The following is a 27,485-nucleotide window of genomic DNA, read 5'->3' as shown; positions in this document are numbered from 1 at the left end:
TCCTTTTTTTATGCAGATATTCAGTTTCCCTAGCACTGTGTGTTGAAAAGCAGCACCCTTGTTGAAATCATTTGCTCACATAGGCCAGAGTTAATTTCTCAGCTTCCAATTCTGTCTGTTGGTCTGTCTGTATTTCAGTACCACACATTTGGCTACTGTCACTTTGCAATGCATCTTGAAATCAGGAAATCCTCTAACTTTGTACTTCTTTTCCAAGATGGTTTTGGCTTCTTGGTTCCCTTGAGATTCCACATGGGGCCGGCACTGTGTCGTAGCAGGTAAAACCGCCACCTGCAGCACCAGCATCCCATATGGGCACCGGTTTGAGTCCCAACTGCTCCACTTCCGATCCAGCTCTCTGCTATGGCCTGGGAAAGCAGTGGAAGATGGCCCAGGTCCTTGGGCCCCTGCACCCACGTGGGAAGACCCAGAGAAAGCTTCTGGCTTCTGGGTTTGGATCGGCGCAGCTCCAGCCATTGCAGCAAATTGGGGAGTGAACCAGCGATGGAAGATCTCTCTCTGTCTCTGTCTCTCTGCCTCTCCTTCTCTCTCTCTGTAACTCTGACTTTCAAATAAAAAAATAAATCTTTAAAAAAGAGAGATTCCACATACATATGAAGATGGATTTTTCTATTTCTGCGATGTGCCTTTGGGATTTTGATAGGGATTGTATTCAATCTGTAGATTGATTTTGGTAATATTGCCATCTTAACAGTATTAACTGCTAACTCTTTTTAAAAGATTTATTTATTTATTTGAAAGGCAGTGTTACAGAGAGGCAGAAGCAGAGAGAGAGAGAGAAAGGTCTTCTGTCTGCTGGTTCACTCCCCCAGATGGCTGCAATGGCCAGAGCTGCGCTGATCCAAAGCCAGGAGCCAGGTCTTCCAAGGTCTCCCACATGGGTACAGGAGCCCAAGGACTTGAGCCATCTTCTACTACTTTCCCAGGCCATAGCAGGGAGCTAGATGGGAAGTAGAGCAGCCGGGTCTCGAACTGGTGCCCATATGGGATGCCGGCACTGCAGGCAGTGGCTTTACTTGCTACGCCACAGCACCGGCCCCTGTAATATACATTTATAACTAATCTAATTCGACTCTTGAATAACATTTCTCGTACTACACTTCATGAGTAATGCAAGTGCCTTATCCCAGAATATTTTCAATGCCTTTTCCTAACCTTTATTTTTGGAATCTATAAGCTATAATAACCCAAACGCAATGTTGCTACTACTATTTTAAACCATTTTTTAATCCATTAAATAAATTAATAATGGAAAAAATAAGAGCTTTTCTTTGACCTTCATTTATTGCTTTTCTAACTCTTCCTTTCTTTGTGTCTATCTGAGTTCCCAGTGGATTTCAGGAAAGATGGTTACCATGAGATCACAGTGCAATGCTTCCCACTCACGGGTATGGCGCAACACAGGAAAACAAAGACAAAACACAGAACCATAGTGTTAGGAAGGAAGTGGAGGAAACTGAGCCCTCACACACCGCTGGTGCTAACGTGGAAGGCACAGACACTGCGGAAAACACCGGTGGTTCCCCAAAACTTACATGCAGAACTACCGCATGGCCCAACAATGTCCTTCCTGCGTAAAAACTCAGAATGTCCAAACGAAAGCTTGTACGTGAATGTCCACAGCAGCACCGCTCACCAGTCAAAAGGAAGGGACAACCTACCCGTCCACTCACACTGGACACACACACCAACTGTGCCCACAGCCCAGGGAGACGGCGCTCAGCCCTGAAAAGGAAAGGGGTCTTAACACACGTCAGTCTGTGGGGGAATCGCAGAGGAACATCGTGCCAGACGACAGAAACCAGGCTCAGAGGGTCTCACGTCATATGACTCCTTCAAGATGAAATAACCACAACACGCAAACCCACAGCCGCAGATCAGAGATGGGTGTGCGCCCGAGGGGGGGGGGGGCGGGGTGAGATGGAGATCTATGGACTAGAAAGAGGTGGTGTCGGTGCAGCAGGGTGAGGGGGGCGGGGTGAGGCAGGGCTCTGGGCTGGGGACTCTGCTCATGGCCTGGTGGGCTTGCCGTTGGGAAAAACTAATTATTGGGATTTTTTTTGGTTTGGTCAAATGCGCTGGAAAAGGCTCTGAAGATCCCTTGTCTGGAAGGTGAAGCCACCGTAGCTGACAGCACAGCAGCCAGAGCACAGCTTGAGTTTCTGGTCATTAAAATATACGTTGCCGTAAAATTGTGTTAAAAGGCAAAAAAATGAAAACGACTTTTATTGACTTTATATTCCCCAAATATTGCCAGCCACACTTTCGGTTTTAAGATGTTCATTGTATCAAACCTCGACATTAACAGAATACATTAACAGACCAACTGAATGAGGTCAGCCACCAAGCACAAAAAAATGAAGCAACCTTCCCGAAGGAGGAAAACTATTTTCCATACAGAAAGAGTAAAGAACATAAAAGAACATTTCCAGGGGCCAGTGTTGTGGAGCAGCAGGTGAAGCCGCTGCTGGCGACACCCACATCCCACATGAGCACAGGTTCAAGTCCCTGCTGCTCCACTTCCGGTCCAGCTCCCTGCGAATGCACCTGGGAAAGCAGCGAAGGATGGCCCCAGTGTTTGGGCCTCTCTCACTCATGGGGGAGACCAGGGTGGAGTTCCAGGCTCCAGGCTTTGACCTGGCCCAGCCCCAGGTGTTGTGGCTGGGGAGTGTATCAGTGTATGGAAGATCTCTCTCTCTTTCTCTGCCACTCTGCTTTTCAAGTAAATGAAATCTTAAAGAAAGAAAAAAAAGAAGAACCTTTATAGTAGGCAAAATCAAATTTATGGATTTAGAAACCATGATGGAGTCAACAGAGAAAAAGTTTACTTCAAATTCTAGCTCCGTTCTCGAACCACTGTTAGGATAGGGTAGCTTCTCAGAATGACCAAGGAACAACACTAACATCTGGGGCATGAAGACCATCGGCCAAACGACAAGGTCGCCTTCCAGGCTTAACTGATGCCTATCATCTGTAATCGGTTAGTAGACAGCTGATGACAGTGTTTTAGCCACGGTCCCCAAAAACTCTTATTAGAATTCCGGCCAAAAAGACAGCAAGAGCAGCAGCTAAAGCCCCTCCGCGGTAGAAAATCAGCTGCCTCGTTGACAAGATGTGCCCGACAGTGGGCACCACGTACTGCGTGCCGCCTTCTTCTAGAACCACCAGCTGGGCCGTCTGGCTCTCCGGTCCAATGACATCAGGCAAGATCACTGCACCGGGCACTTCTCTCTCCAGCATTGGTAGAACTGTTTGCAGAGAACAGTGGGGGAGTTACCTTGTGAACCGGGTGGAGCAAAGGACTGTCACGGAAGGTGTATGAGATGACATGGTAAGCACTGGCTGCCAGTCGTCAGTCAGGATACATGGAATTACATTCAACACATTTCAACGGAGAGCCCGGAGTCCACCTGGCCAATGACCGGGACAAGTTTGATTGAGCAAGAGAGCAGGATTTCATAAACTAAGCCACTCCGGCTACACTCAGTTTCAATCTTTTTAAGAGAAATAGGGCACACTATAGCAAAGCCCCCATTACCTGTAGGGGGAGGGATGGTCTCTTTACTCCCTTTTAGCCCAGCTCGAACCCGTGCCTAAAAACAAATGTCAGGTGAGTACCGGAAGTGGAAGTCAAGGTAGCAGTCTTCTGTTCCAGTGCAAAGCTCCCGCTCAAGGGTGACGTCATCTTGCACCACCTTTCTTAGTCCTGAAAATGCCTCAGGCCAGCAGAACACAACACCAGACAACCAGGCTGAGCGCACAGCAATAGTACAAAAAGCCTGTTGCTAGCATCGCGAGTGTCGTGCATTGTTTGCACTTACACCTTTCAGTGTTCCTAAACACAGGTAAAAGCAGTAAATTCTAAAGATGAATGGTGTCAGTTTATGGTCCTGCCACACTCTACTCACCTCGTAAATCAAACTGAGCGCAAGAAAGACAAAATAAATCTCAGTTAGGCAAATCAAAAGGGTTGAAAACGGAAAGGCTGGGTACAGCTGATGGTGGACAGCAGTGAAACCAAACTCACCCCTGGTGTTCCGGGCAACAACCCCGCCTCAGGCCAGCACCTACCCATCTCCTCTCAAGCCCCAAACAAGAGAAGGGCTTCCCACTCAACACAGACGCATCCATCATGATCTTGACCCTCTAGCCCTACGCCGCGTCCCACAGATCACAGATGTGTAGCATACTACCTTTTAGTGAAAGAAAAGAAACCTACGCAAATCAGTAATCTGCATAAGCGGACCCAAACTGCTATTTCTCTAAAACTGTTACACTGAAACAGGAAAGATACTTGGCAAGCGAATTCCTTTTTCTGTTGCTGCTGTTCACTTGTAAGGTGCATTCCCCGGTCTGTAGGTGTTAACTCAGCTCCACAGCAGGAGGAAGACGCGCTGCAACGCACTGCAAGGCGGTCTTCCCTCTGCCCCACCTGGCCTGTGAGATACATTTCATGGCCCTAAGAGGTTCCTGATCACGTGCTGGGATCAAGCAGGGCCACGTTTCCAAAAAGACACCACCTGTTACCTGCTCTGCAGCTCTTGTCCAGTTTGTCCTCCAAACATACACCAGGTAGAAAAGGGCTTGAAAGAAGACACAGAGGATCAAGCCCGACCAGAGGCCTGTGGGTGTGAAATGAGTACACAGGTCAGATCTTCTCCAGATCCACAGAGTGAAGTCCCAGTTAACCTCCGCCAAATTTTACATGACAGCGATTAGGTTAAGCGCTACCAGGGAGGCGTTTGTCAATAACGGAAAAAAGACTGGAACAAAATGCATTGAGATGCCCCCACATGACATCATAGGCAATTTCAATCCTCTTAATATGTTTACATATGTACAGGTAGATAATTTGTTCAAATCTATTTATTTATTTATTTATTTTTATTTAAAAGACAGAGACAGAGACACACAGAGAGATCTTCAATCTGTTAGTTCACTCCCCCAAATACCCAGACAGGTCTCCCATGTGGGTGGCAGGGACCCAAATACTTGGACCATCACTACTGCTCCCAGGGTGCACATGAGCCGACATCTGGAGTCAGAGTGGAACTGGGACTTGAACCAGGTGCTCTGATAGAGGACGCGGGTATCCCAGTGTCTTAACCACTGCACCCAAGGCTCACTCCACAAAGGCAGATGTCCATTATGCTAAGTGAGACACGCTAGGCACAGAAACACAAATCCTGCACGATCCGTTTCACTTATGTGTGGGAGCTAAAAATAGCTGAACTTACAGAAGGGAAGCAGAGTGGTGGCTGCCCCGGGCCGGAGCAGGGAGGCTGGAGAGATGCTGACCCAAGGTGCTCCCAGTTAGGAGCACTACGTTCAGGACCCAGATGGTGATTCACGGGTGACTACTGTTCGTGACAATGCGTTGTATTCATGAAAACTGCTAACATTTTACATGTTCTCACCATTAAAAAAGAAGGTACCCAGGAGCAGGCTTTGTGACTGACACCCACATCCGATGTCGAAGCGCCAGTTCGAGTCCTGGCTACTCTGCTTCTGAGCCAGCTCCCTGTCAACGCACCCGGGAAGATGATGGTCCACATGCATGGGCGCCTACGCCCGCATCAGAGACCGGGATGGAGTTCTTGGCTCCTGGCTTCAGCCTGGCGTAGCCCTGACTGTTGTGGCCATTTGGGGAGTTAAGAAGCAGATGGAAGATCTCTCTCTCTCTCTCCCTCCCTGCCTATTTCTCTCTCCTCTCTCCTCTCTCCTCTCTCCTCTCTCCTCTCTCCCTCTCCCTCTCCCTCCCTCCCTCTCCCTCTCCCTCCCTCCCTCTCTCTCTCTCTCTCTCATCTGCCTTTCAAATAACTAAATAAGCATTTTAAAAGAATGTATAAGGCAACGGATATGTTAATTAGCTTAAATAACCCATTCTACAATGTATACATGTATCAAAACATCATGTTGTACACCGCAAATATATACAACTTCTATTTGTCAATGTAGCTAACACATCTGAGCACATACCATAGAAAATAGCAATAAGTACTTTAGTAGATAAAGAAGGAAACCACTTATTGACAAAGGAGCTTAAGATCTAATGGGGGGGGGGTCTTTTATTTATTTATTTTTTTCTAACACTTAAGCTGAATTAAATGTAAAGCCAAGGGTGAAGACGGTTGCTTTGGTTAAGTGGTGCTTCCGAGGGTCTTGTGGTAGAGAAGGACCGCGGTAAGTCCCTGGCAGTTCTCCTCCCAGGTACCTGTAGACAATGATGGTGCCAGGCTGGGATGAATCAGGTACTGCCTGGTCCAGTCCGTGCCGATCATTAAGCCAGCATGGGACATTACCAAGACGACGAGACACTAAGCACCAGCAGTGTGTGGACACCAGCCAGCTCTTCCGACGGCTTCCAGACTGACATTGCACCAAGAAAGGGGGAGAGAACTGACAGCAGCTCTTTCGCACAAACGCAGCTGGCCTCCAGGTCTCGGGGAGTCCAGCAGGTGGACTCAGAGTCAGTGCCCAAGTCTCCGGCCAGTCCGCATCTATTCTCTACGGACAGATCTACTGGAAGCGTCTTGGGATGAAGCCTAAGGGAGAAGGATCTCCCTGAGGAAGCCACGAGAGGTCTGAAAACAAGTTGCATTAAGCCGAGGGACCTCCACCTCTTCCGCCTGTAGGGGGAACAGGTGCGGAGCGCTAACATCTCAAGAAAGGACGTGAGTGATGCGGGGCGGAGACTGTGTACAGGTGACAAGTCCATCGCCATGCTGCTGTGTGCCCAGCTCTTCCCTTCTCACCCGTGGGCTAAAGCCCTCACACGTGCAAAGGCTGTTACTGAGCCACACATCGTCAGGCTTGGCAGCGGCACTGGGCAGAGCTTGCAAGCATGGGTGACCGAACCAGAAAGGCGGTCAGAGGGCGGAGATGTCGGCCAGAGTGTACGAATGTAGGTGCGGCTGAAACCGCAGAGTGGAGGGCAGGCACGAGGTCAGGCCAAAGATGGAGGCACCGTCAGCACCAAAGAGCGAGGCCCTGAGACTCACGGGAGAGCGCAGAGGCCAAGAGGAACAGCACCGTCGCCAGCATTCCAAGAGCAAAAGCAGATAGAGCGCCAGAGAAGTAGAGAAAAACCAAGATCCGAGTGCGAGCTGAGAAAAAAAAGGAACCTTGGGGCCGGTGCTGTGGTGTAGCGGGTAAAGCCACCACCTGCAGTGCAGCATCCCATAAGGGTGCCAGTTCAAGTCCTGGCTGCTCCACTTCCCAGCCAGCTCTCTGCTGTGGCCTGGGAAAGCAGTGGAAGATGGCCCAATTCCTTGGGCCCCTGCACCCACGTGGGAGACTGGGAAGAAGCTCCTGGCTCCTGGCGTCGGATCGGCCCAGCTCCGGCCATTATAGCCAACTGGGGAGTGACCAGCAGATGGAAAATCTCCCTTTCTCTCTCTCTCTCTCTGCCTCTCCTTCTCTCTCTAACTCTTTCAAATAAATACAACACAGGAACCTCGCCCAGATGCTAACACAGCACAGGCCCAGCGGATACAGCACTCAGTCAATGCCAGGTAAAGGGTTGGGGGAGGATGAGCCCCAAGGATAGAGGACAACACCAGGGCGGCTCTGGAGTCAGCTACCCGGGTCAGCTCCTGCTTCCCCGCTAACACGTGTGCTACTCTGACACACTACTAAATCCCTCAGGTTTTAGATCTTATGATAAAATGCAGCTAATGGAAATCATACCTTATATAGTTGTCATTAAGTTAAACGGCATAATATGCATAAAGAGCTTAGCACAGTTTGACAAAAGCTGTCCACGAATACTGTCTTATCTGTGCATTTGAGCAGTTACAGCATTTGCAGGAAAAATACAAATTTTGGCACATTTTGGCTTGTGGTCAAGGTGCCCATTAAGATGAACACAGCACACACTGGAGTGCATCGTGGGTTCAGTTCCCACTTCTGGCTCCTGACTCCAGCTGCCTGCTAATACAGACAATGGGAACAGCAGTGGACGCTCCAGGGGTTGGATTTCCGCCACCCACATGGGAGACCTGGGCTCCCAGTTTCAGTCTGGCCCGGTCCTGGTTGTTGCAGGCATGTGGGGAGTGGACCAGGGGATGGAAGCTCTCACTTGGGACTGGAAGACTAAATGCTACTAAGGTAGCACTACTCTGCAAAATAACTACAGGCTCGCATGCAGGCCTGATTAAGAACGCCAATGCCTTTTCAGACAGAGATGGAAAAGCTGGTCCTAGTTCAGGTGGGATGGCAAGGGGCCCCCAACAGCCGAAACAACAACAATGGAAAAGCATAACAAAGTTGCAGGATTCACAGCTCCTGACTTCAAAACTTATTACAAGGGGGCTGGTGCCGTGGCTCACTAGGTTAATCCTCTGCCTGCAGCGCCAGCATCCCATATGGGTGCTGGGTTCTAGTTCCGGTTGCTCCTCTTCCAGTCCAGCTCTCTGCTGTGGCCCGGGAGGGCAGTGGAGGATGGCCCAAGTGCTTGGGCCCTGCACCCGCATGGGAGACCAGGAGGAAGCACCTGGCTCCTGGCTTCGGATCAACGCAGCACGCCGGTCATAGCAGCCATTGGGGGGGGGGGTGAACCAATGGAAAAGGAAGACCTTTCTCTCTGTCTCTCTCTCTCACTAACTCTACCTGTCAAAAACAAACAAACAAACAAACAAAACCTTATTACAAAACAACAGTAAGCAGGTGAGGGTGAGGATGGGTAAGGACAGACATACAGACCAATGGGCCAGTACTGCAAGTCCAGAAATGAACTCCCAAGTCCACGGTCAGCTGACTTTTGACAAGCAGTCCAAGAGCACGCTGTGAGGAAGACTACGGTCTTCACCGAGACCTACTCACACGTCTTTCAGAGTGAATTCTGCCCAGCAGTGTGGGCTCCGAAGTTCCCCACCACTCACCAGGCCCCAACAGTAACTGACTCCTGCTTGAATCCATTATTTAGTCCTGGTCTTGGCCTGAGGGCAGGAGCTTGCTGACTTTGTTCAACACTGCATTTTAGACAGACATTGCTAACTCCTAACACGACAAGTGAGGGTTGAGGCGAGTCCCTGGGGAATCAAACGCATACCTATTATCCCAAGTTTGGCAGCAAACATCAGAGATACTCCAGTGGGAAATCCGAAAACATAGTAGCCGATGGCATTCAGGAGAGCACCAATCTTTTGTTTACCTGTGCCTCTCAGGACTCCTCCGGAAGTGCCCTAGGGAGAAGAAAAGCAAGGTTGCAGGCTCGGGGCTGTCGTCCTACCAAGTTCACGATACAACATTAATATCCCGTTACTTTGGATATGGTCAAATCTTAAAACAAGAGACCAAGGACAACATTTGGCATCTCAAGTTATGTTAACAACAGCTACAATACTAAAATGCAACAGCTTTCGTCAGAAAGCCATCACCGAATAGTATTGGGATCTGTTTATCCTGGCTGTTTAAGAATATTTTGTAAATGCAGATGTTGGGGCCGGTGCCGTGGCACAGTAGGTTAATCCTCCGCCTGCGGCACCAGCGTCCCATATGGACGCCAATTCCAGTCCCGGCTGCTCCTCTTCCAATCTAGCTCTCTGCTATGGCCTGGGAAAGCAGCAGAAGGTGGCCAAGTCCTTGGGCCCCTGCACCCACATGGGAGACCCGGAAGAGGCTCCTGGCTTTGGATTTGGCGCAGCTCCAGCCGTTGCTGCCATCTGGGGAGTGAACCAGTGGAAGGAAGACTCTCTCTGTAACTCTACCTCTCAAATAAATAAATAAAATCTTTTTTTTTTTTTTTTAAATGCACGTGTTATAGAGAAGATGTAGGAGCAGCCTTTAGCCTGGCAGTTAAGATGTTGCCTCCTACACCAGAGAGCTGGGTCTGATTCCTGCCTCCAAATCCGGCTGGTGCAGATCCCAGGAGGCAATGGTGATGGCTCCAGTAACTGGGTTCCCACCAACCAGCTTCGGCCTCCGCTGTTGCAGGTACTGGGAGAGCCAGATGATAGGAGCTCTCTCTGTCTCTCCACCTCTCAAATAAGTTATACAAAAGATTTTTAAAAATTTATTTGAGAGGCAGAAAGATGTACAGAGACACAGAGATCGCCCATCTGCTGGTTCAATCTCCAAAATGTGGGGGCCAACGCTGTGGCGCAGCAGGTTAATGTCCTGGCCTGCAGTGCCAGCATCCCATATGAACGCCGGTTCTAGTCCCGGCTGCTCCTCTTCCCATCCAGCTCTCTGCTGTGGCCTGGGAAAGCAGTAGAGGATGGCCCAAGTCCTGGGGCCCCTGCACCCAGGTCTGGAGGGAGCTCCTGGCGTCGGATAGGCACAGCTCCAGCCGTTGCGGCCATCTGGGGAGTGAGCAAGCGGATGGAAGACCTCTCTCTCTGTCTCTACCTCTTTCTGTAACTCTGTCTTTCAAATAAATAAACTAAATCTTTAAAAAAAAAAAATATCTCCAAATGCTCACAATAGCCAGGGCTGGGCCAGACCAAAATCAAGAGCCAAGAACTCAATCTGGGTCACCCCTGTGTGTGGCAGGGACTCAAACCATTGATCCATCACCTGCTGCCTCCCCGGGGTGCCCATTAGCAGGAAGCTGGAATTAAAAGCAGAGGCGGGACTTGAACCCAAGCACTCTGATGTGGGGTCCCATGTGGTGTCTTTACCACTGTGCCAAGTGCCTGCCCCACAATTAGTTACTTTTTAGCTAGGTGTCATTGATGGTATCTCAGCAGAAGTCAGTGTAATATCACTGCTGCTGACAATGAACATGACCTTGTCTTCGCACTATTCTTAGGACAGCCAGTGCTCCAATCGTGGGCTCAGAGTGACGCGGACAGAGTAGAAGTTGCATAGGGAAAAACAGCAAATGACAAATGGGCCTAGAGGGCGCGTCATGAAGGGTACGCGCTCGGCTGGGAACAAGCTTCGAGGAATGATGCTGCACGACAACACAGGGGCCTTCAGATCCCTGTCCTCCTCCCCCTCCCCCTCCCCCCCTCCCCCTCCCCCCTCCCCCTCCCCCTCTCCCTCCAGGGGGAGCCTGGAGACGGACTTTGTTGGCCCAGGGAGGCAGGCACAGGCTAAGTCAGAGAGGCGGAGAACGCGGGGCTCCTCTTCCTTGTGAGGCCGGGTTCTGGTGCAACCCGTTCCCTCCCTCCAAGGCTCAGGCTAAGCAAGAGCTCCCTCTGTGCAGAAACAGAACTGGACATTCGATTTTTTAGCTACAAGGCCAGAAGGAGCCCCGCCAGATACTCACTGCCAGTGCATCAAATAGATGAAAGGGAGCAAACACGGGCATCACTTGGCTCACCAGGGAAATAATATCTCTGTGGGAGGAAAAGCAAGCAGTCAGTGACCTAAAAAAACAAATCATGTGCAATCACCGGTTACCTGCTGACCTGACGCACCCGAGAGATGGAGCAGTCAAGTTAGTCAAAACAGTACGTTTCTTTTGGACAAAGTGCATAATAAAGCATAATTCCATGGGGAGGGGATTTGGAGCAATGGTTAAGTCACCACCTGGGACGCCCACGTGCAACGTCAGAGTGCCTGGTCCCAGTTTCCCCGCTTTGGACCCAGCTTCCTGCTAATGTGCACCCTGAGAGGCAGCAGGTGATGGCTCAGGGACTTGGGTTTTCTGACACCCACATGGGAGATCCGGATTGCGTGCTGTGCTCCTGGCTTTGGCCTGGCTTAGCCCAGCAGTTGTGGGCGTCTGGGGAGCGAAACCAAGAGGACGGACGATCTCTCTGTGTGTCTGTCTCTCCAAGTCACTCTCTCTGCCTTTCACACAAAGATAAAAAAAAAGTTTAAACTATTTTTTTTTAGAAAATGAGTGAGAACCAAATCAGGACACAGAGTCTCCATCCAGGTGACATCATGTTAGATGGCACAACAGGAAGCTCAAGTCGCAAAAGCAACTTTGAATTGGCAAGAACTGTCAGGATTGGCTATTTCAGAACACTGAGTCTAGTCAAAAACTCGCAGTAATAACTAAGTAGTAAGTAATACGAGGAGTGAGGGATGAAGAAAGAGGCTGATAAATATTAGGGATTCTGGCATTTCACCTCACAGCCACTTTGCCATCCCCCGCCGTGGTAGACAGCTGTAGGGGCCCTGCCTGCATTCCTGTCCTGACTTGCTGGGGCCAAGTTGGGCAATGAGCACCTTGGCCTCCAAAAATCAAGACTGTGTGATTTGATCTTCCTGGAGGGCCACAGGGAGCACTGGTACAGAGGCCTTGGGGGCTGTCCCCGTCAAAGACTTCAAAGAAACAAACAAAACCTAAAGTTTCATATGGGAGCAATGAAATTAACAAAATGTCAGGTTATTTCATCTTTATGAAAACTAATTTGCAAAGGTGACTGAATTATAAATAGCTGTGGAGCCAGCGCTGTGGCTCAGTGGGTTAATGCCCTGGCCTGAGGCACCGGCATCCCATATGGATGCCAGTTCGAGATCTGGCTGCTCCACTTCTGATCCAGCTCTCTGCTATGGCCTGGGAAAGAAGTGGAAGATGGCCCAAGTCCTTGGGCTCCTGCACCTGCGTGGGAGACCTGGAAGAAGCTCCTGGCTTCTAGCATCAGACTGGCCCAACTCTGGCTGTTGCGGCCACTTGGGGAGTGAACCAGGGGATGGAAGATCTCTCTTTCCCCCATCACCCCATCCCTAACTCTGCCTTTCAAATAAATTAATTAATGAATGAAAGAAAGAAAGAAAGAAAGAAAGAAAGAAAGAAAGAAAGAAAATAAGGAGCAAGGGCAACGGATGCTTCCTCCTTGTGGAGGCTGAGTTCCCCGGGATGCTGGTAGGACGTCGGGGTAGAGAGGAAGAACGTAACGAACGTGCCAGATTTTTTGATGAACGAGGAGCAAATGGAGATAGAAAAGAAAATGCTGTCACCCACGGAACTAGGAAACAAGAAATGCCAGGATGAGTACAAAGTTAGACAACAAGAATCAATGAGCCCACACGCAGGATCTTGCACTTGGGCTCACGAGGACAGCCACACACGAGAGGAAGGGGGTGTCAGGGCCGCCCAGTGGCATGCGGGCAGTCGCATCCCGGGACTCGGGGTGGTGTAGCCAACCAAAACCCCAACGCTGGCTCTCAGGCTCCACGGTGGTGCTAACCGTGGCTCACGGCACTGCCCTCGGGTCTGCGTGAATTCACGACGGTGGAGACGCAAGACCACGTCCCAGGAGACACGGCTGTATGAATGCCAGGCGTTTGCCAGGAAGAGCACAGGAGTCCCGTCTCCACCTGGGGCCAGAAATGGACGCTCTCCCAGGGCGGTCGCAAGAGCAACTCTGCTATCAGTGGGCAGAAGCTATGGGTGGGAGAGGGGGATTTCAGCCCCAAAACAGGAAAGGGGTCCTGAGAGCCCAAGCTGTCCTGGGAGGTAGCAAGTTCCTTCCCACCAAGCTTATTCAAGCAGAAGCTACACAGCGGACAAGGACAAGGACGTTTCAGAGGAATCCCGACGGCAGGTGGGTGATCACGTTCAATAGCTTTTTAGATCCCTTTAATTTCTATGATTGCTAATTTGGAAAGTTTTTTTTTTTTTTTGCCATTACTTTTTCAATTTTTTTTATTCTTCCTTCTCCTCCTCTGCTTTGACAATCCTACATGCATTTTAGGCCATTCACGGCTTTTCCTTCTCAGTCTTTCGTCTCTCTGCATTTCATTTGGGATGTCTGCCGCGTCTGTATCTTTAAGCTGACTATTCTTTCATTCTTTAGTGTCTAATCCACTACTAATGTCCTCCAAGGTGATTTCATCCCACAAGTTCTTTCCTCTCTCAAAGCTCAACTCAGTGGCTTTGTTTTGCTTTTGTATCTTTGTTTCACTTTGACATGTTTCTGTTTTCCTCTGACTTCTTGTAAATGTGCAAAATAGCTATATAGTTATATATATAGTTACATAAAGATATATTTATGTACTAATTCCATTACTTGTTTCATTTCTGGGTCAGTTTCAGTTGACTTGTTTCTCGTCATCATCAATAGAGGATCATAATTCTTGATAAACGTGGTAGTTTCACTTTTTTTGTTTTTAAAGATTTAGTTATTTATGTGAAAGGCAGAGTGACAGAGAGAAAGGGGAGGGGAGGGAGATAGAGATCTTCCATCTGTTGCTTCACTCCCCAGATGGCCACAGCAACCAGGGCTGAACCAGACCAAAGCCCAGAGCCTAGACCTCCATCTGGGTCTCCCGTGCGGGGAGCAGGGACCCAGGGATGGAACCGTCACCTACTGCCTCCCAGGGCTCACAATGGCAGGAGGGCAGGTCAGAAGCAGAGTAACCGGGACTTGAACCAGGCACTCAAGGATGACACGTGGGCGCCCCAGGCAGCAGTCTAAGCCCAGTCACGGTGTTCGCTCCTGCTTGGTGACTCTTAGTCGTACGCCGCACTCTGTGCACTTCACCATGCTGAGTACTGCGTATTCTTTTGCTATTTGCAAGCACCCTTGAGCACTGACGTGGTTAAGTTCTATGATGTAGTTAAGTTTTCTGGGATCAGTTAAAACCTTTCAAGGCTTGCTTTTAACCTTTGTGACACAGGAGCAGAACACAAGTTAGTTCTAGAGCTAATTTTGCTCCACTATGGAGGCCAGATGCTCTGCTAACTTTCCCAGCTGCCGAATGTGCTTCAAGGCTGTTCCGTTCTGGTTGGCAATGACAGAACTTTTTCCCCTATGATGGGTGTTCTGCCTGCTCCTTTGGATGCGTCCCCCGCCTTGGCCATGGCCCCCACCTTGGCCGTGGGCTGGAAACCCTCTCCCAGGAAGCTGGGGCCATCAGGGACTCTCTTCCTTTGTTTTGCCTCCCAGGAATTATTATTCTGCACTGCCTACAGCCCAACGTCTGAGAGCCGTTTGTTCTTCACTTAGGGTCTGAAGGTAAATCCAGTCCCCGGAACTTTATCAGATCAGATCACCTCCTTAGTGCTAAACTTTTGTAAGAATGTGTTAGGAGGCCGGCGCCGCGGCTCACTAGGCTAATCCTCCGCCTAGCGGCGCCGGCACACCGGGTTCTAGTCCCGGTCGGGGCGCCGGATTCTGTCCCGGTTGCCCCTCTTCCAGGCCAGCCCTCTGCTGTGGCCAGGGAGTGCAGTGGAGGATGGCCCAGGTGCTTGGGCCCTGCACCCCATGGGAGACCAGGAAAAGCACCTGGCTCCTGGCTCCTGCCATCGGATCAGCGCGGTGCGCTGGCCGCAGCGCGCCGGCCGCGGCGGCCATTGGAGGGTGAACCAACGGCAAAGGAAGACCTTTCTCTCTGTCTCTCTCTCTCACTGTCTACTCTGCCTGTCAAAAAAAAAAAAAAAAAAAAAAAAAAGAATGTGTTAGGGTATCAGTCTATCTAAAAGCAATAGGGTCAGAACAACTAGAAGAGTACATTTAAAAATAATAAAACTAGGGGCTGGCGCTGTGGCATAGTGGGTGGAGCCACTGCCTGCAGTGCCAGCATCCTATATGGGCATTGGTTTGAGTCCTGGCTGCTCCACTTCCAATCCAGCTCTCTGCTATGGCCTGGGAAAGCAGTAGAAGATGGCCCAAGGACTGCACCCATGTGGGAGATCCTGGCTCCTGGCTTCGGATCAGCCTAGCTCTGGCCATTGTGGCCATTTGGAGAGTGAACCAGTGGATGGAAGACCTCTCTCTCTGCCTCTGCCTCTAACTCTTTCAAATAAATAAATAAATCTTCAAAATAATAATAAAAAAACTAAATTTCTTCCTAAAAGTAATTTGAGGTAACTGATACAAATTACTGAAGCTCTTCTATGAACTGGTTTTTTAAATATTCACATGACACCTTATTATGAATCTATGCAGCGTGGAAACGCATAACTACAGAAAATGTAGTAACAGTCAGCCTGCGCTGAAGGCAATGATGCTTGTGGCTACTGCCCAGGCTACAGCAGGCACGGAAGTAGCCAGCGTGCCCGGACGGTGAGGGGCCTTCCTGGGGAGAGGCCGTCTGTGTGCTACTCCTGGGGGTCTCTGAGCAGAAGCAGCACTGAGCACGGAGAAGCCCCTCTCAGGTTTGATGAGCGCGTGAGCTGGCTAGTGGAGCAGCAGGGTGATGTTCGTGGGCTCCTGTCGCTCAAGCTCATTCAGAGGTAGTGCCGGACCTCTCTCCTGGCTGCACCCGGGCTTCTTCCCCAGTGAAGTGACATGCTCCGTGGGGCAGCCATAGTCAGAGAGAGGCAGTTCTGGATGAGTACCTACTTGTCACTGGTGAAGACGTAGGCGACCACATCCTTCAGAGCTGCGAGCAGGACGCCCACCACAAGCGCGCAGATGCCTGGAAAACAGAGAGGCCACGAGGAAGGACAGTTCCCCAGGGGGACGCGTCCTGCGGCGGATCTCTCATGAGATTCTGCATCCACAGCTCAAGACGCGGAATCACGTACGTGAGGGCTTCTTATTGTCTATGAAATGCGCAAGCAAGATCAGATGGTCTCATCTGCTTTTTCTTCTTTTTTTTTAAAGAGCTATTTTTATTTATTTGAAAGACAGAGTTACAGAGAGATGCAGAGGCAGAAAGAGAGGTCTTCCATTTGCTGGTTCACTCCCCAGATGGCCACAATGGCCAGAGCTGGGCCGATCAGAAGCCAGGAGCCAGGAGCTTCTTCTGGGTCTCCCATGCGGGTGCAGGGGCCCAAGGACTTGGGCCATCTTCTACTGCTCTCCCAGGCCACAGCAGAGAGCTGGCTGGGAAGTGGAGCAGCCAGGACTTAAACTGGCATCCATATGGGATGCTGGCACTGCAGGCCAGGGCTTTAACCCTCTGTGCCACAGTGCCGGCCCCTCATCTCCTTTTTCTAAGAGAGACTCATGGGAAAGATGCTCAATGAGATATCGTTATTGTGGTTTGAGGTTTTGAATCCCCTCCAGGTTCATGCTGAGATTCATCTCCAGTGTGACAGCACTGGGAGGTGTGGCCTTTGGGAGACTCTGCCCTCACGAGTGGTATTAGGGCCCCCGTACAGGGACTGAGGGAGGGAGGTGGTCCCCTTCAGTTCCTTCTGCCACGAGGACACAGCATCAAGGCACCATCGTGAAAGCAGACAGCAGCCCTCACACACGGCCCACCCTGCTGCTGCCTGGGTTTGGGCCTTTCACGCTTCCTGAGCCATGAAAGAGAAATGTGGGGGTCTTTGTAAGTTACCCCATCTGTGGTAGTCTGTCACGGCTAAGACAGCAAGATAATTAAAACTCTTTTCCAATTGCTCAGAATACAGAGTGCTGGAGATGCAGAGGAGGCAGGAGCCACCCAACTACAGTCATAAAGCAGGACTGCCGAAGAGAACCACTGCCTTTGAAATTAGCTCAGTAATGGGGCTGTGCTGTGGCGCAGCGGGTTAATGCCCTGGCCTGGAGCGCCGGCATCCCATATGGGCGCCGGTTCTAGTCCTGGCTGCTCCACTTCCCAGCCAGCTCTCTGCTGTGGCCTGGGAGGGCAGTAGAGGATGGCCCAAGTCCCTGGCCCCCTGCACCCACGTGGGAGACCCGGAAGAAGCTCCTGGCTCCTGGCTTCGGATCGGCGCAGCTCCGGCCATTGTGTCCAATTACGGAGTGAACCAGTGGGTGGAAGACCTCTCTCTCTGTCTCTACCTCTCTCTGTAACTCTTTCAAATAAATAACATAAATCTTTAAAAAAATTATCTCAGTACTGCCAAGCATAACGTTATGTAGTTGGTAGATAGCAACAAAAAACAATTAGCAGTAATTAGTATTATTATTACCAATTAGTAAATTGGCAAGAGCATAAAGAACAGAGATCTGGGTTGTGTATATGAGGGTACTTCAAAGTTTGTGGAAAATGGAATCAAGCATGAAGTTTATTTTGATATAAAGCCCTGCATTTTTTTCTTTTCTTTTTTTTTTTGACAGGCAGAGTGGACAGTGAGAGAGAGAGACAGAGAGAAAGGTCTTCCCTTGCCGTTGGTTCACCCTCCAACGGCCGCCGCGGCCAGCGCACTGTGGCCGGCGCACCGCGCTGATCCGATGGCAGGATCCAGGTGCTTCTCCTGGTCTCCCATGGGGTGCAGGGCCCAAGCACTTGGGCCATCCTCCACCGCACTCCTGGGCCACAGCAGAGAACTGGCCTGGAAGAGGGGCAACCGGGACAGAATCCGGCTCCCCGACTGGGGCTAGAACCCGGTGTGCCGGCGCCACAAGGCAAAGGATTAGCCTAGTGAGCCACGGTGCTGGCCTGTATTTTTTTTTTTTTTTTTTTTTTTTTTTTGGTAATAGGCACTTTTATGAAGTTTTGGAAGGCCTTTCCTACACATCAATTTCAAATCTCGGGGGCTCGTAAGGAAATGCTGATACACGGATCCTCCACTTACCCGCTAAAGCCAGCCTGGAAGCGGCATCACTCACCGGCACACAGGAGAGCGGCAGTACAGGAGCACCGGGCCTGCTCAGCACTCCCAGCTCCCAGGGCGTTGCCCACACGGACGCTGGCTGCCACACTGAAGCCGAGGGGCACCTGGGAATTAACGAGCACAAAACACAGTCACAAGCCATCAAAATCTCCAAATTCAGCGCTGGTGCACGAGCGTCCAATGACATGGAAACTGTAGACAGACTCAGAGATCTGCATTCTAGAACCTTCTATCACCACGTGACCGGAAAGGCACAAGTGGCTCAGCCTCACTGACACAGGAGTTCTCACTGTTAAGAAAAAGGTCTCGGCCACCCCTGACTGTTCCCCGTGGCAGATGGATCAGAGCAGACCCTGGACTTGAGGGCCAAACACCCTGTTATTGGCTACACACACTCAGGAACTAAGTCCTGACACGTACTAGCTACATCTCTATGAGATTTAACTTACTCTAAGTATGTAAGGAATTTGTGAGGATTAAAGGAACCATGTGCAGAAGCACTCACAGCACAGCCTGGCACTCAGCGGGCACTCGGGAAAGGCTGATAAATCCAACACCCCAACAACCCTCAGTGGCAGTGGGATGGATGAAATAAACACCCGAGAGTCAAGCAAATCCACCTCTGCGAATGCAAAATCTTGATTTTAATCACTGATTACGGAAACCTAAAGCAATGAGCATCCTTGCTTCCTAAACAGATCGTCACACAACTTCCAGAATCGTCCTTCAGGCCTCAACTGTTGTGGGGCACAAACCACTCTGACTGTGGCTCTCACGCTTGCTTTTGCTGATTCACACTTCGGCTTTAACTCCTTATCCCCACCAGAAGGAGCACCCTTCCTGCAGCCTTCGAATTTGCAACTGTTTCATCAAACTGGTTGTGTTGATAACAATTTATATATATTAAGTTGTAGGAATTTGGAAAGCAGCAGAGTTGAGGACATAAAAAGGCTTAAGACTTGTATGACCACGGTATATATGTATTTGACTTCTGGTTCAAGATCTACGACTGGCTCACAGTAAACTCTCTTCCCTCTCAAAATGCCACTAATAGGGGCCGGCGCTGTGGCGGAGCGGGTAATCTGCAGTGCTGGCATCCCATATGGAGACGGTTCTAGTCCCAGCTGCTCCACTTCCGTTCCAGCTATGGCTTGGGAAAGCAGTGGAAGATGGCCCAAGTCCGTGGGCCCCTGCACCCACATGGGAGACCTGGAGGAAGCTCCTGGCTCCCGGCTTCAGATCGGCGCAGCTCCAGTCGTTGCAGCCATCTGGGGAGTGAAGCAGCGGATGGAAGACCCCTCTCTCTCCCCCTGTGTAACTCTGACTTTCAAGTAAATAAATAAATCTTTTTTACAAATGCCACTAATAGAAAATAAATGTCCATGCTTAGTGGAAAATAAATTGTCAACATTGAGAATTAAAGAGCAAACTGCTTTTGGAAAAGCTGCCACCACGAAGACGCCAGGGTGAAGCCACGGGAAGCCCACAGCGCAGGGAAGGCAGGACAATGTGCGTGAGAAGTATTTGGGGAGACACGCAGGGCGGAGGGGGGCGACAGACAGAATAGCCGATCCAGGCCAATCACATCCTAAGGTTGCACGAGTGCTAGCCTCTGGGTCCCAGTTCCCTCCCCGCTACGTATGTGAAATAGCAGCACATTCCTCCAAAGGCGCTGCAGGGAGGAGTCCACGAGTCACCGTGTGTAACGTGTAGACACTGCTGCCTGGATCCCAGCAAGTGGGTGGCTGTTACCCAGCTGGTAGTATTTGGGAAGCGAAGGAGAAATCTCATAACTGCATGTTCCTCATCTTGTCACTTGGGAAGCCAAGCTGCAGGTGATAGATCAAGAAATAGAGGTGCGCGTTCATTATTTAAAGTCATATCCACCCAGAAAGCTAGAAATAAAGAACAAAACCCACGGGGTTGCCCGGGATACTACAGAAGGCGAGCTGCCTCCTCCCCGCTCCCGGAGCCAACAGCCGCTAGGTCACGGTGAGCAGAAGGCACGAAGCTCTGTGACAACCCCCAGAACTAGAGGCAGGAGGAGTCAAAAAGTGGGACAGCTCTGGGGAACCAGGCTGAAAAAAAAAAAAAAAAAAAAAAAGAGGAAGCGACTTGATTTATCATTTTTATAAACTTCTTTTTTTTATTTTATTTATTTATTTATTTATTTATTTATTTTTTGACAGGCAGAGTAGACAGTGAGAGAGAGAGAGAGACAGAGAGAAAGGTCTTCCTTTGCCATTGGTTCACCCTCCAATGGCCGCCGCGGCCAGCGCGCTGTGGCTGGCGCACCGCGCTGATCCGATGGCAGGAGCCAGGAGCCAGGTGCTTCTCCTGGTCTCCCATGGGGTGCAGGGCCCAAGCACCTGGGCCATCCTCCACTGCACTCCCTGGCCACAGCAGAGAGCTGGCCTGGAAGAGGGGCAACCGGGACAGAATCCGGCACCCCGACCGGGACTAGAACCCGGTGTGCCGGCGCCGCAGGCAGAGGATTAGCCTAGTGAGCCGCGGCGCTGGCCATTTTTATAAACTTCTAAAGGTGGGGGGGAAGCTATTGTAATCCATAAGCTGTACTTTGGAAATTTATGTTCATTAAATAAAATAAAATTTAAAAAAAAGGATTAAAAAAGCAGAATATATTTTATAAACAGCATCAGACTAGTTTGTTTAGGTGCTCCTTAATGTTTCAGTTTTAACAGTTTGTAGAAATAAGCAACCTTTAGAATTGTCTAATAAACATGCAATTAAAATATTTAAGTATAAATAAGTAATAATTGTGCAGTTCCTATAAAATAAAAATTATGCAAGGTGTAAAAAAAAACTTCTAAAGGTAAGTACTTCAAAAAGTTGGTGGAAAATGGAAAGAAAAGCTAACTATTTTGGTGCAAAAAAAATTTGAGCTCCATACACGGGTTTTTTATAATGCTTATTTTCCATGGACTTTTTGAAAACTCACCATGAACCGCTTTTAGAGCAAAACATGAACTGCATTGATAATCAGGCATTTTAAGAACACATACAAGGGCCGGCGCCGCGGCTCACTAGGCTAATCCTCCGCCTAGCGGCGCCGGCACCCCGGGTTCTAGTCCCGGTCGGGGCGCCGGATTCTGTCCCGGTTGCCCCTCTTCCAGGCCAGCCCTCTGCTGTGGCCAGGGAGTGCAGTGGAGGATGGCCCAGGTGCTTGGGCCCTGCACCCCATGGGAGACCAGGAAAAAGCACCTGGCTCCTGGCTCCTGCCATCGTGTCAGCGCGGTGCGCCGGCTGCAGCGCGCCGGCCGCGGCGGCCATTGGAGGGTGAACCAACGGCAAAGGAAGACCTTTCTCTCTGTCTCTCTCTCTCACTGTCCACTCTGCCTGTCAAAAAAATAAAAAATAATAATAAAAAAAAAAAAGAACACATACAGCCAGCGCCAAGGTTCACTAGGCTAATTCTCCAACCGTAGCACTGGTACTCCGGGTTCTAGTCCTTGTTAGGGGGTGCCGGTTCTGTCCCGGTTGCCCCTCTTCCAGACCAGCTCTCTGCTGTGGCCCGGGAGTGCAGTGGAGGATGGCCCAAGTGCTTGGGCCCTGCACCCGCGTGGGAGACCAGGGGAAGCACCTGGCTCCTAGCTTCAGATCAGCGCTGTGCGCCGGCCACAGCAGCCATTTGAGGGGTGAACCAATGGAAGGAAGACCTTTCTCTCTGTCTCTCTCTCACTAACTCTGCCTGTCAAAAAAAAAAAAAAAAAAAAAGAGCATATCATTTATTCAAAAAAGAAAAGAAAATACCCATTTTCTTATATTAACAGCGAAGATGTTTTGAAGTGCTCCTTTCTGGTAAGATCTTCTGTGCTAAGGCTCAGCTTTCGACGAGGATGGCACTGATCTGTGGATCACTGTGGAGGCACCGCCTTCTTAACAAGGGCAGTAACCGGATCCAGCTAAAAAGACCACGAGAGTGTCTCAGGCATGGAAAGCCAAGACACTGTGGCAAAAAATGACCTACATGAAAGAGCTCTGTGAGTGAGATCCCAGCAGAAAGAACGGCCATCCAAGAAGGAGGTACCTTTCTCTGAAGGGAGGAGAGAACCTCCACTTTGACTATGACCGTGTCTAAACAAGATAAGAGTCGGAGAACTCAAGGGGCTTCCATAGCCTTGGAAACTCATGACTGGAGCAGAGGGAGATTACTGATGCCATAGACAGGAGTGTCAATTGGTAAAGTCAACAACAGGAGTCACTGTGCACTTACTCCTCATGTAGGATCTCTGTCCTTAATGTGTTGTACATTGTGAATTAACGGTATAACTAGTACTCAAACAGTGCTCTATATACTTTGTGTTTCTGTGTGGGTGCAAACTGTTGAAATCTTTACTTAGCATATACTAAATTGATCTTCTGTATATAAAGATAATTGAAAATGAATCTTGATGTGAATGGGATGGGAGAGGGAATGAGAGATGGGAGGGTTGCGGGTGGGAGAGAGGTTATGGGGGGGGGGGGAAGCCACTGTAATCCAAAAGCTGTACTTTGGAAATTTATATTTATTAAATAAAAGTTAAAAGAAAAACAAGGTGAATAACAAAATCAAGTTCCCCAAGCCACGAGCCCAAGAATGGACAAACGGATCCTAGAATCCACGGGGCTCAAGAAGACCCCGGGGACTCGAGACGGTCGTGGACAAGAAGAGACTGGAGAACTCACCCCCAGCTCAGCACTAACACCGGAAGACAGTGAGATACCATCAAAGTGCTGGGCGAGCAGGTGGGCCCTCCCAGCTAAGCTGCCGCCCTTCACAGAGGGCGGATTCAAGGGCATCAGTCAGCCCAGCCCGAGGCTTCTCCGCGAACAGGCCTCGGAATCTACGCCAGCGCGGACTGTAGCTCTTAAACCTGACCGTAATCATGGAGCTAAGCCACACAACCGAAAACAAGGTGAGAATAAAGTAAGGCAAGATTAAGGAAGTTCAAGCTATCTAGAGAGTATCTGGGGGGGAGACAGGGGTGACGGACTTCCAGGTTTTAAAGCAGGCACGCACCCACGTGGACATGTTGCAAGCAATCCTCGAACACATGCAGTAAGATACAAGATTTACTATCTCCTGTCAACGCCTCTGAACACCTCGTCCCCAAAGGCCTTCCAGTCTCCCCTATGTACATACCGAAGTTCCCACTATGTACGTAACGACCTGTATCTCTCACATATTCTGCGTCTCTGTGCGTCTTTGTTTTATTCTACCCTCCTTATGTTCATCATTTTCTGTGTGCAGTTAAGGTCTTTAGCCTATCAAGTATTAAATTTCAACGGCTATATACTCTCTTTCTGCAAGTTCTACTTGACTGTTTTCCAAACACTGTTCTTTTAGTTTCAATTCCTCCTTTTTTAAAAGATAAAAAAAAAAATTACTGATTTATGTGGGAGAGAGAGAACTCTCGTCCACTGGCTCACTCCCCCAGTTACCTTCTTTTTTATTTATTTATTTATTTATTTTTTTTTTTTTGACAGGCAGAGTGGACAGTGAGAGAGAGAGACAGAGAGAAAGGTCTTCCTTTGCCGTTGGTTCACCCTCCAATGGCCGCCGCGGCCGGCGCGCTGCGGCCGGCGCACCGCGCTGATCCGATGGCAGGAGCCAGGTACTTATCCTGGTCTCCCATGGGGTGCAGGGCCCAAGCACCTGGGCCATCCTCCACTGCACTCCCTGGCCACAGCAGAGGGCTGGCCTGGAAGAGGGGCAACCGGGACAGAATCCGGCGCCCCGACCGGGACTAGAACCCGGTGTGCCGGCGCCGCTAGGCAGAGGATTAGCCTAGTGAGCCGCGGCGCCGGCCCCCAGTTACCTTCAACAGCTGGGAACCGGGCCCACAAGGAACCCAAGCCAACTCCCACAGAGGTGGTAGGAGCCCAGCCAGGGTCTGCCCTAGCATTAGCTGCAGTCGATAGGCAGGGCCAGGGATCAATCCCAGGTTTCCTGATGGGGGAAGTGGCTATCTTACATGGAGTCTTAACCGCTGGGCTCCAGGCCCACCCCTCCATTCACTGTTTCATGTTTCATGATTCTATGCAGAATTTTCTATTTTCTTTCTCATTATTACATCATTGGTTCAATTTCTGAACTCCAATTGTCCCCATGTGTTGTGTCAACTTTTGCTTATGGTGGATTCCTTGTACTGTCCCAGTTGTATTAAAAGCTCATCACCATAAGGGGACGTCAAACCTCGAGGCACAGTGGTCTACAGTCCTGTAGCCTGGACTCCTCTCCATGCCCAGAAAGGCAGCAACTCACACCTGCCTCTCACTCGTCACTCCACAAGGCCCCTGGCAACCTTGAATCAGAGGGCTGTGGCAGACATTTGGGACAGCGACTGAGATATGGCTTGGGATGCCCCTCATCCCACACTGGAGTAAATGGGTGAGAAACTAAGGATCACATGGAAGTCCAGCTTCCTGCTCATGCACACCATGAGAGGCAGCAGGCTGGGTCCCCACCCCCCCAACATGAGAGACCTGGATGGAGTTCCCGGCTCCCAGCTTCAGCCTGGCCCAGTCCAGGCTGCTGCAGACATTTGTGGACAAGAACATTCTCTCTCATACACACACACACACACACACACACACTCTCTCTCTCACTCTCCCTCTGCTTTTCAAAAAAACAAAACAAAACAAAACAAAACAAAAAAACACCAAACAACCCAAGGGCCACTCTCCAACCTTACACTGTGCAGGCCCCGGGCAGCGCTCAGCCCAGCCGCTGGCTCCCTCTGAAGCTGCTGTGCCCTGGGCCTCCTCCACGTGTTCTCCGCACATCCTCCCCTCCATGCTGGCTGCCTACTGCGTCCGTGACGGCGTCTCCTTCCGTTCCCGACCTCCCCACGCCGGGCTGGCTCCTAGACCTGCTGCTCTGTTTGCACTCCTAGATGACCATGTCAATTCCCATTAAAAAAAATTTTTTTTTTCATTTTAAAAATGAAAAAAAAAAATACATGGAAACAAAAAAATGTCCCATAATCCTCCTGCCCACAGACCTCTGCTGCTTTAGAAACAAAATAAAACAAAGGTGGTTCTCTGTACAGGGTTGGAATAGCCCAAAGGCACCCGAAGGTAAAAGGCGTCACCCCCACACTGGGGTTCAAGCCAAAACCCTTGGAGATAGCTGTGACAGATGCCGCACGCAAGCCCTGACTGTGGCCTGGCAGCTGGCCTCAGCACATCACCACGGCCTCGTCTTCCACCAGCAGCCTCCCGCCCACACCCCTCCCCTCTGTGTCAGCCTCCATGGGGTACAAGAGGCTGTGTCCCCTGCGGGAGTCCCCAGGCCTACCCCCCCCCCGCCTATGACAACCACACCTCCCCCAGTTCCTCGGTGGCCCAGGAGCCCTGGGCCCAGGTGCCCCAGTGGGCTGTCCAGGCCGGTTTTTCCATACAGAAAGGCCCTGCCTGACTCGCTATCTCTTTTTATGTCTCTCAAATATTTTTGGCTTTTTTTTTTTTTTAAAGATACTTATCGTACAAACAAGGGCGGCGCTTCAAAAAGTTCACGGAAAACAGAATTAAAAGCTAAGTTTGTTCTGGAGTCTTCACAGGAAAAAGGCTATGTCTACACTTCCAATTGTTTTGCACCAATTCAACCTATCTTTCAGTTCCAGGTTGTTTTTTTTTTATTCACAAACTCTTTGGAGTACTCTCGCATATGATGTGTGTAATGCACGTACCCAGTGTTTATTTGTTTATCTCTGTCTCCCCACCAGGCCACAGGCACGAGAGGTCAGGAGCTACCTCCTCCTCACCTCCATCATATCCCAGCATCAGTGCCCTCCCTGCTTGCCTGCATTTGCCAGGCCTTATGTTAAGTTTCAGATGCACGATCTCATTCCGCACCTGCAAAGTGGGCACGTGCCCACTCTGTACGCAAGGAAACAGAAGCTGAGAACAGTTAGGAAAAGAGCTGGGGGTAGCACGGCTGACGGGCAGCATGGCCAGGACACCTCGTCCCTCTCCAGTGTGTCTCTCTCCCTCCCTCTCCCCCTCTCTCCCTCCCTCTCCCCTTCTCTCCCTCCCTCTCCCCCTCTCTCCCTCCCTCTCCCCAGCCCTCCCCACCCCACTGTGCCAAGTCTCACCTGAGGTTCTTACCATGTAGGCCACAGAGGCCAGTTCGTAAACGATGGCTTGGGCCCCAAGCTCTGTGACGTTGATCAGCCCTGAAATGTCACCACACACAGAAGATGTTTCAAAGAGTGGGCCAAAGCAAGCCCTTTGCTTACGGCACTAGAACACGCTCTAAGAGAAGCCGAGCACTTCCCCTAGACGTAGCCGGGTGCTGAGATTCCCCACCTGTGCTGCGGAGACCCTCAGGGCGGCCCTTCCTGCAGACGCGACGCGGGCTCCATCTGGGGGCCCCTCACCCTGCCACTGAGGGACGAAACATCAGGTGTCCAAGGAGGAAGGGGGAGGCCCCTGCAGCTGCAGAATGTTCCGGGGGACAGGCAGGTTCACATTGTAGGAGGGGAGGAGGAGGTCACAGAACTCCCTCTGCACAGTCAATGGGACAACCTAGGCAGCAGTGCCACAGTCTTTCATTCTCTGTCTCTGTGTTCCCATAACAACACTCAGACGGCTCAGGAGGACAGCTGTGACCAAAACTGTTACAAGGCCAAGGCTGGAACAAAGCCACCGTAGCCTCTCTGTGCTTGTGAAAAGCCTTCAAACACATGGCATGAAACCCCAGCGTCTCCCAAATGAAGGGCAGGGTGGGGCGGGTAATCAGGGCAGGGTAGGGCAAGAAGTCGATAAGCAGGTTCAAGGCCACGGTTACGTGGGAGGAACAAGTCTCACAGCCAAAGACTGCAGCTAACAATAACAGGGAGGAGAGCATGTTAAGTGTTCTCATCATGATAAATGTTAGGCCAATTACTCTAATTGAGCATTATACAATGTGCACGTGTCTCAAAACATCACCTCGTGTCTCCTAAGTACGTATGTGTGATGGTGTGTCAATCAAAATGAGATATGTAAATAAAAAGGAGAAAAGGGCCAAAAGCAAAATGACGGGTGGTGTAGTAGAAGTAGAGCCGCACCGAGGTGAACCTGCTGATGGCTGGACGAGGGTCTAAACCTGTCCTGCGTGGAAGGG

General features: G+C 50.3%; 1 protein-coding gene across 9 annotated transcripts in view; it reads right to left on the bottom strand.

Moving 5' to 3' along the window:
• Positions 1-2,230: 2,230 nt before the first annotated feature.
• Positions 2,231-27,485, bottom strand: part of LOC100339032 (multidrug and toxin extrusion protein 2) — a 50,231-nt gene continuing 24,976 nt past the window's right edge. The window contains exons 10-18 of one of the 9 annotated variants that reach the window (XR_007911382.2): positions 26,486-26,553; positions 18,372-18,480; positions 16,212-16,287; positions 11,237-11,306; positions 9,074-9,206; positions 4,549-4,643; positions 3,560-3,614; positions 3,299-3,431; positions 2,231-2,754 (exon numbers count right to left, since the gene is read on the bottom strand). Coding sequence is in view for 3 of the 9 variants with exons in the window: in XM_002722654.4 (XP_002722700.2) it covers positions 3,028-3,269; positions 3,560-3,614; positions 4,549-4,643; positions 9,074-9,206; positions 11,237-11,306; positions 16,212-16,287; positions 18,372-18,480; positions 26,486-26,553 (848 nt within the window). In the remaining 6 variants the exon portion in view is untranslated. Of the gene's footprint in view, positions 4,644-9,073; positions 9,207-11,236; positions 11,307-16,211; positions 16,288-18,371; positions 18,481-26,485; positions 26,554-27,485 lie in introns of all 9 variants that reach the window. The other 8 variants (XR_007911379.2, XM_002722654.4, XR_007911383.2 and 5 more) reach the window with 8 other exon arrangements.

Source organism: Oryctolagus cuniculus, chromosome 17 (genome assembly GCF_964237555.1).
Source record: "Oryctolagus cuniculus chromosome 17, mOryCun1.1, whole genome shotgun sequence".
NCBI lineage: Eukaryota > Metazoa > Chordata > Mammalia > Lagomorpha > Leporidae > Oryctolagus > Oryctolagus cuniculus.
This window is presented reverse-complemented; position numbering and strand designations above follow the sequence as displayed.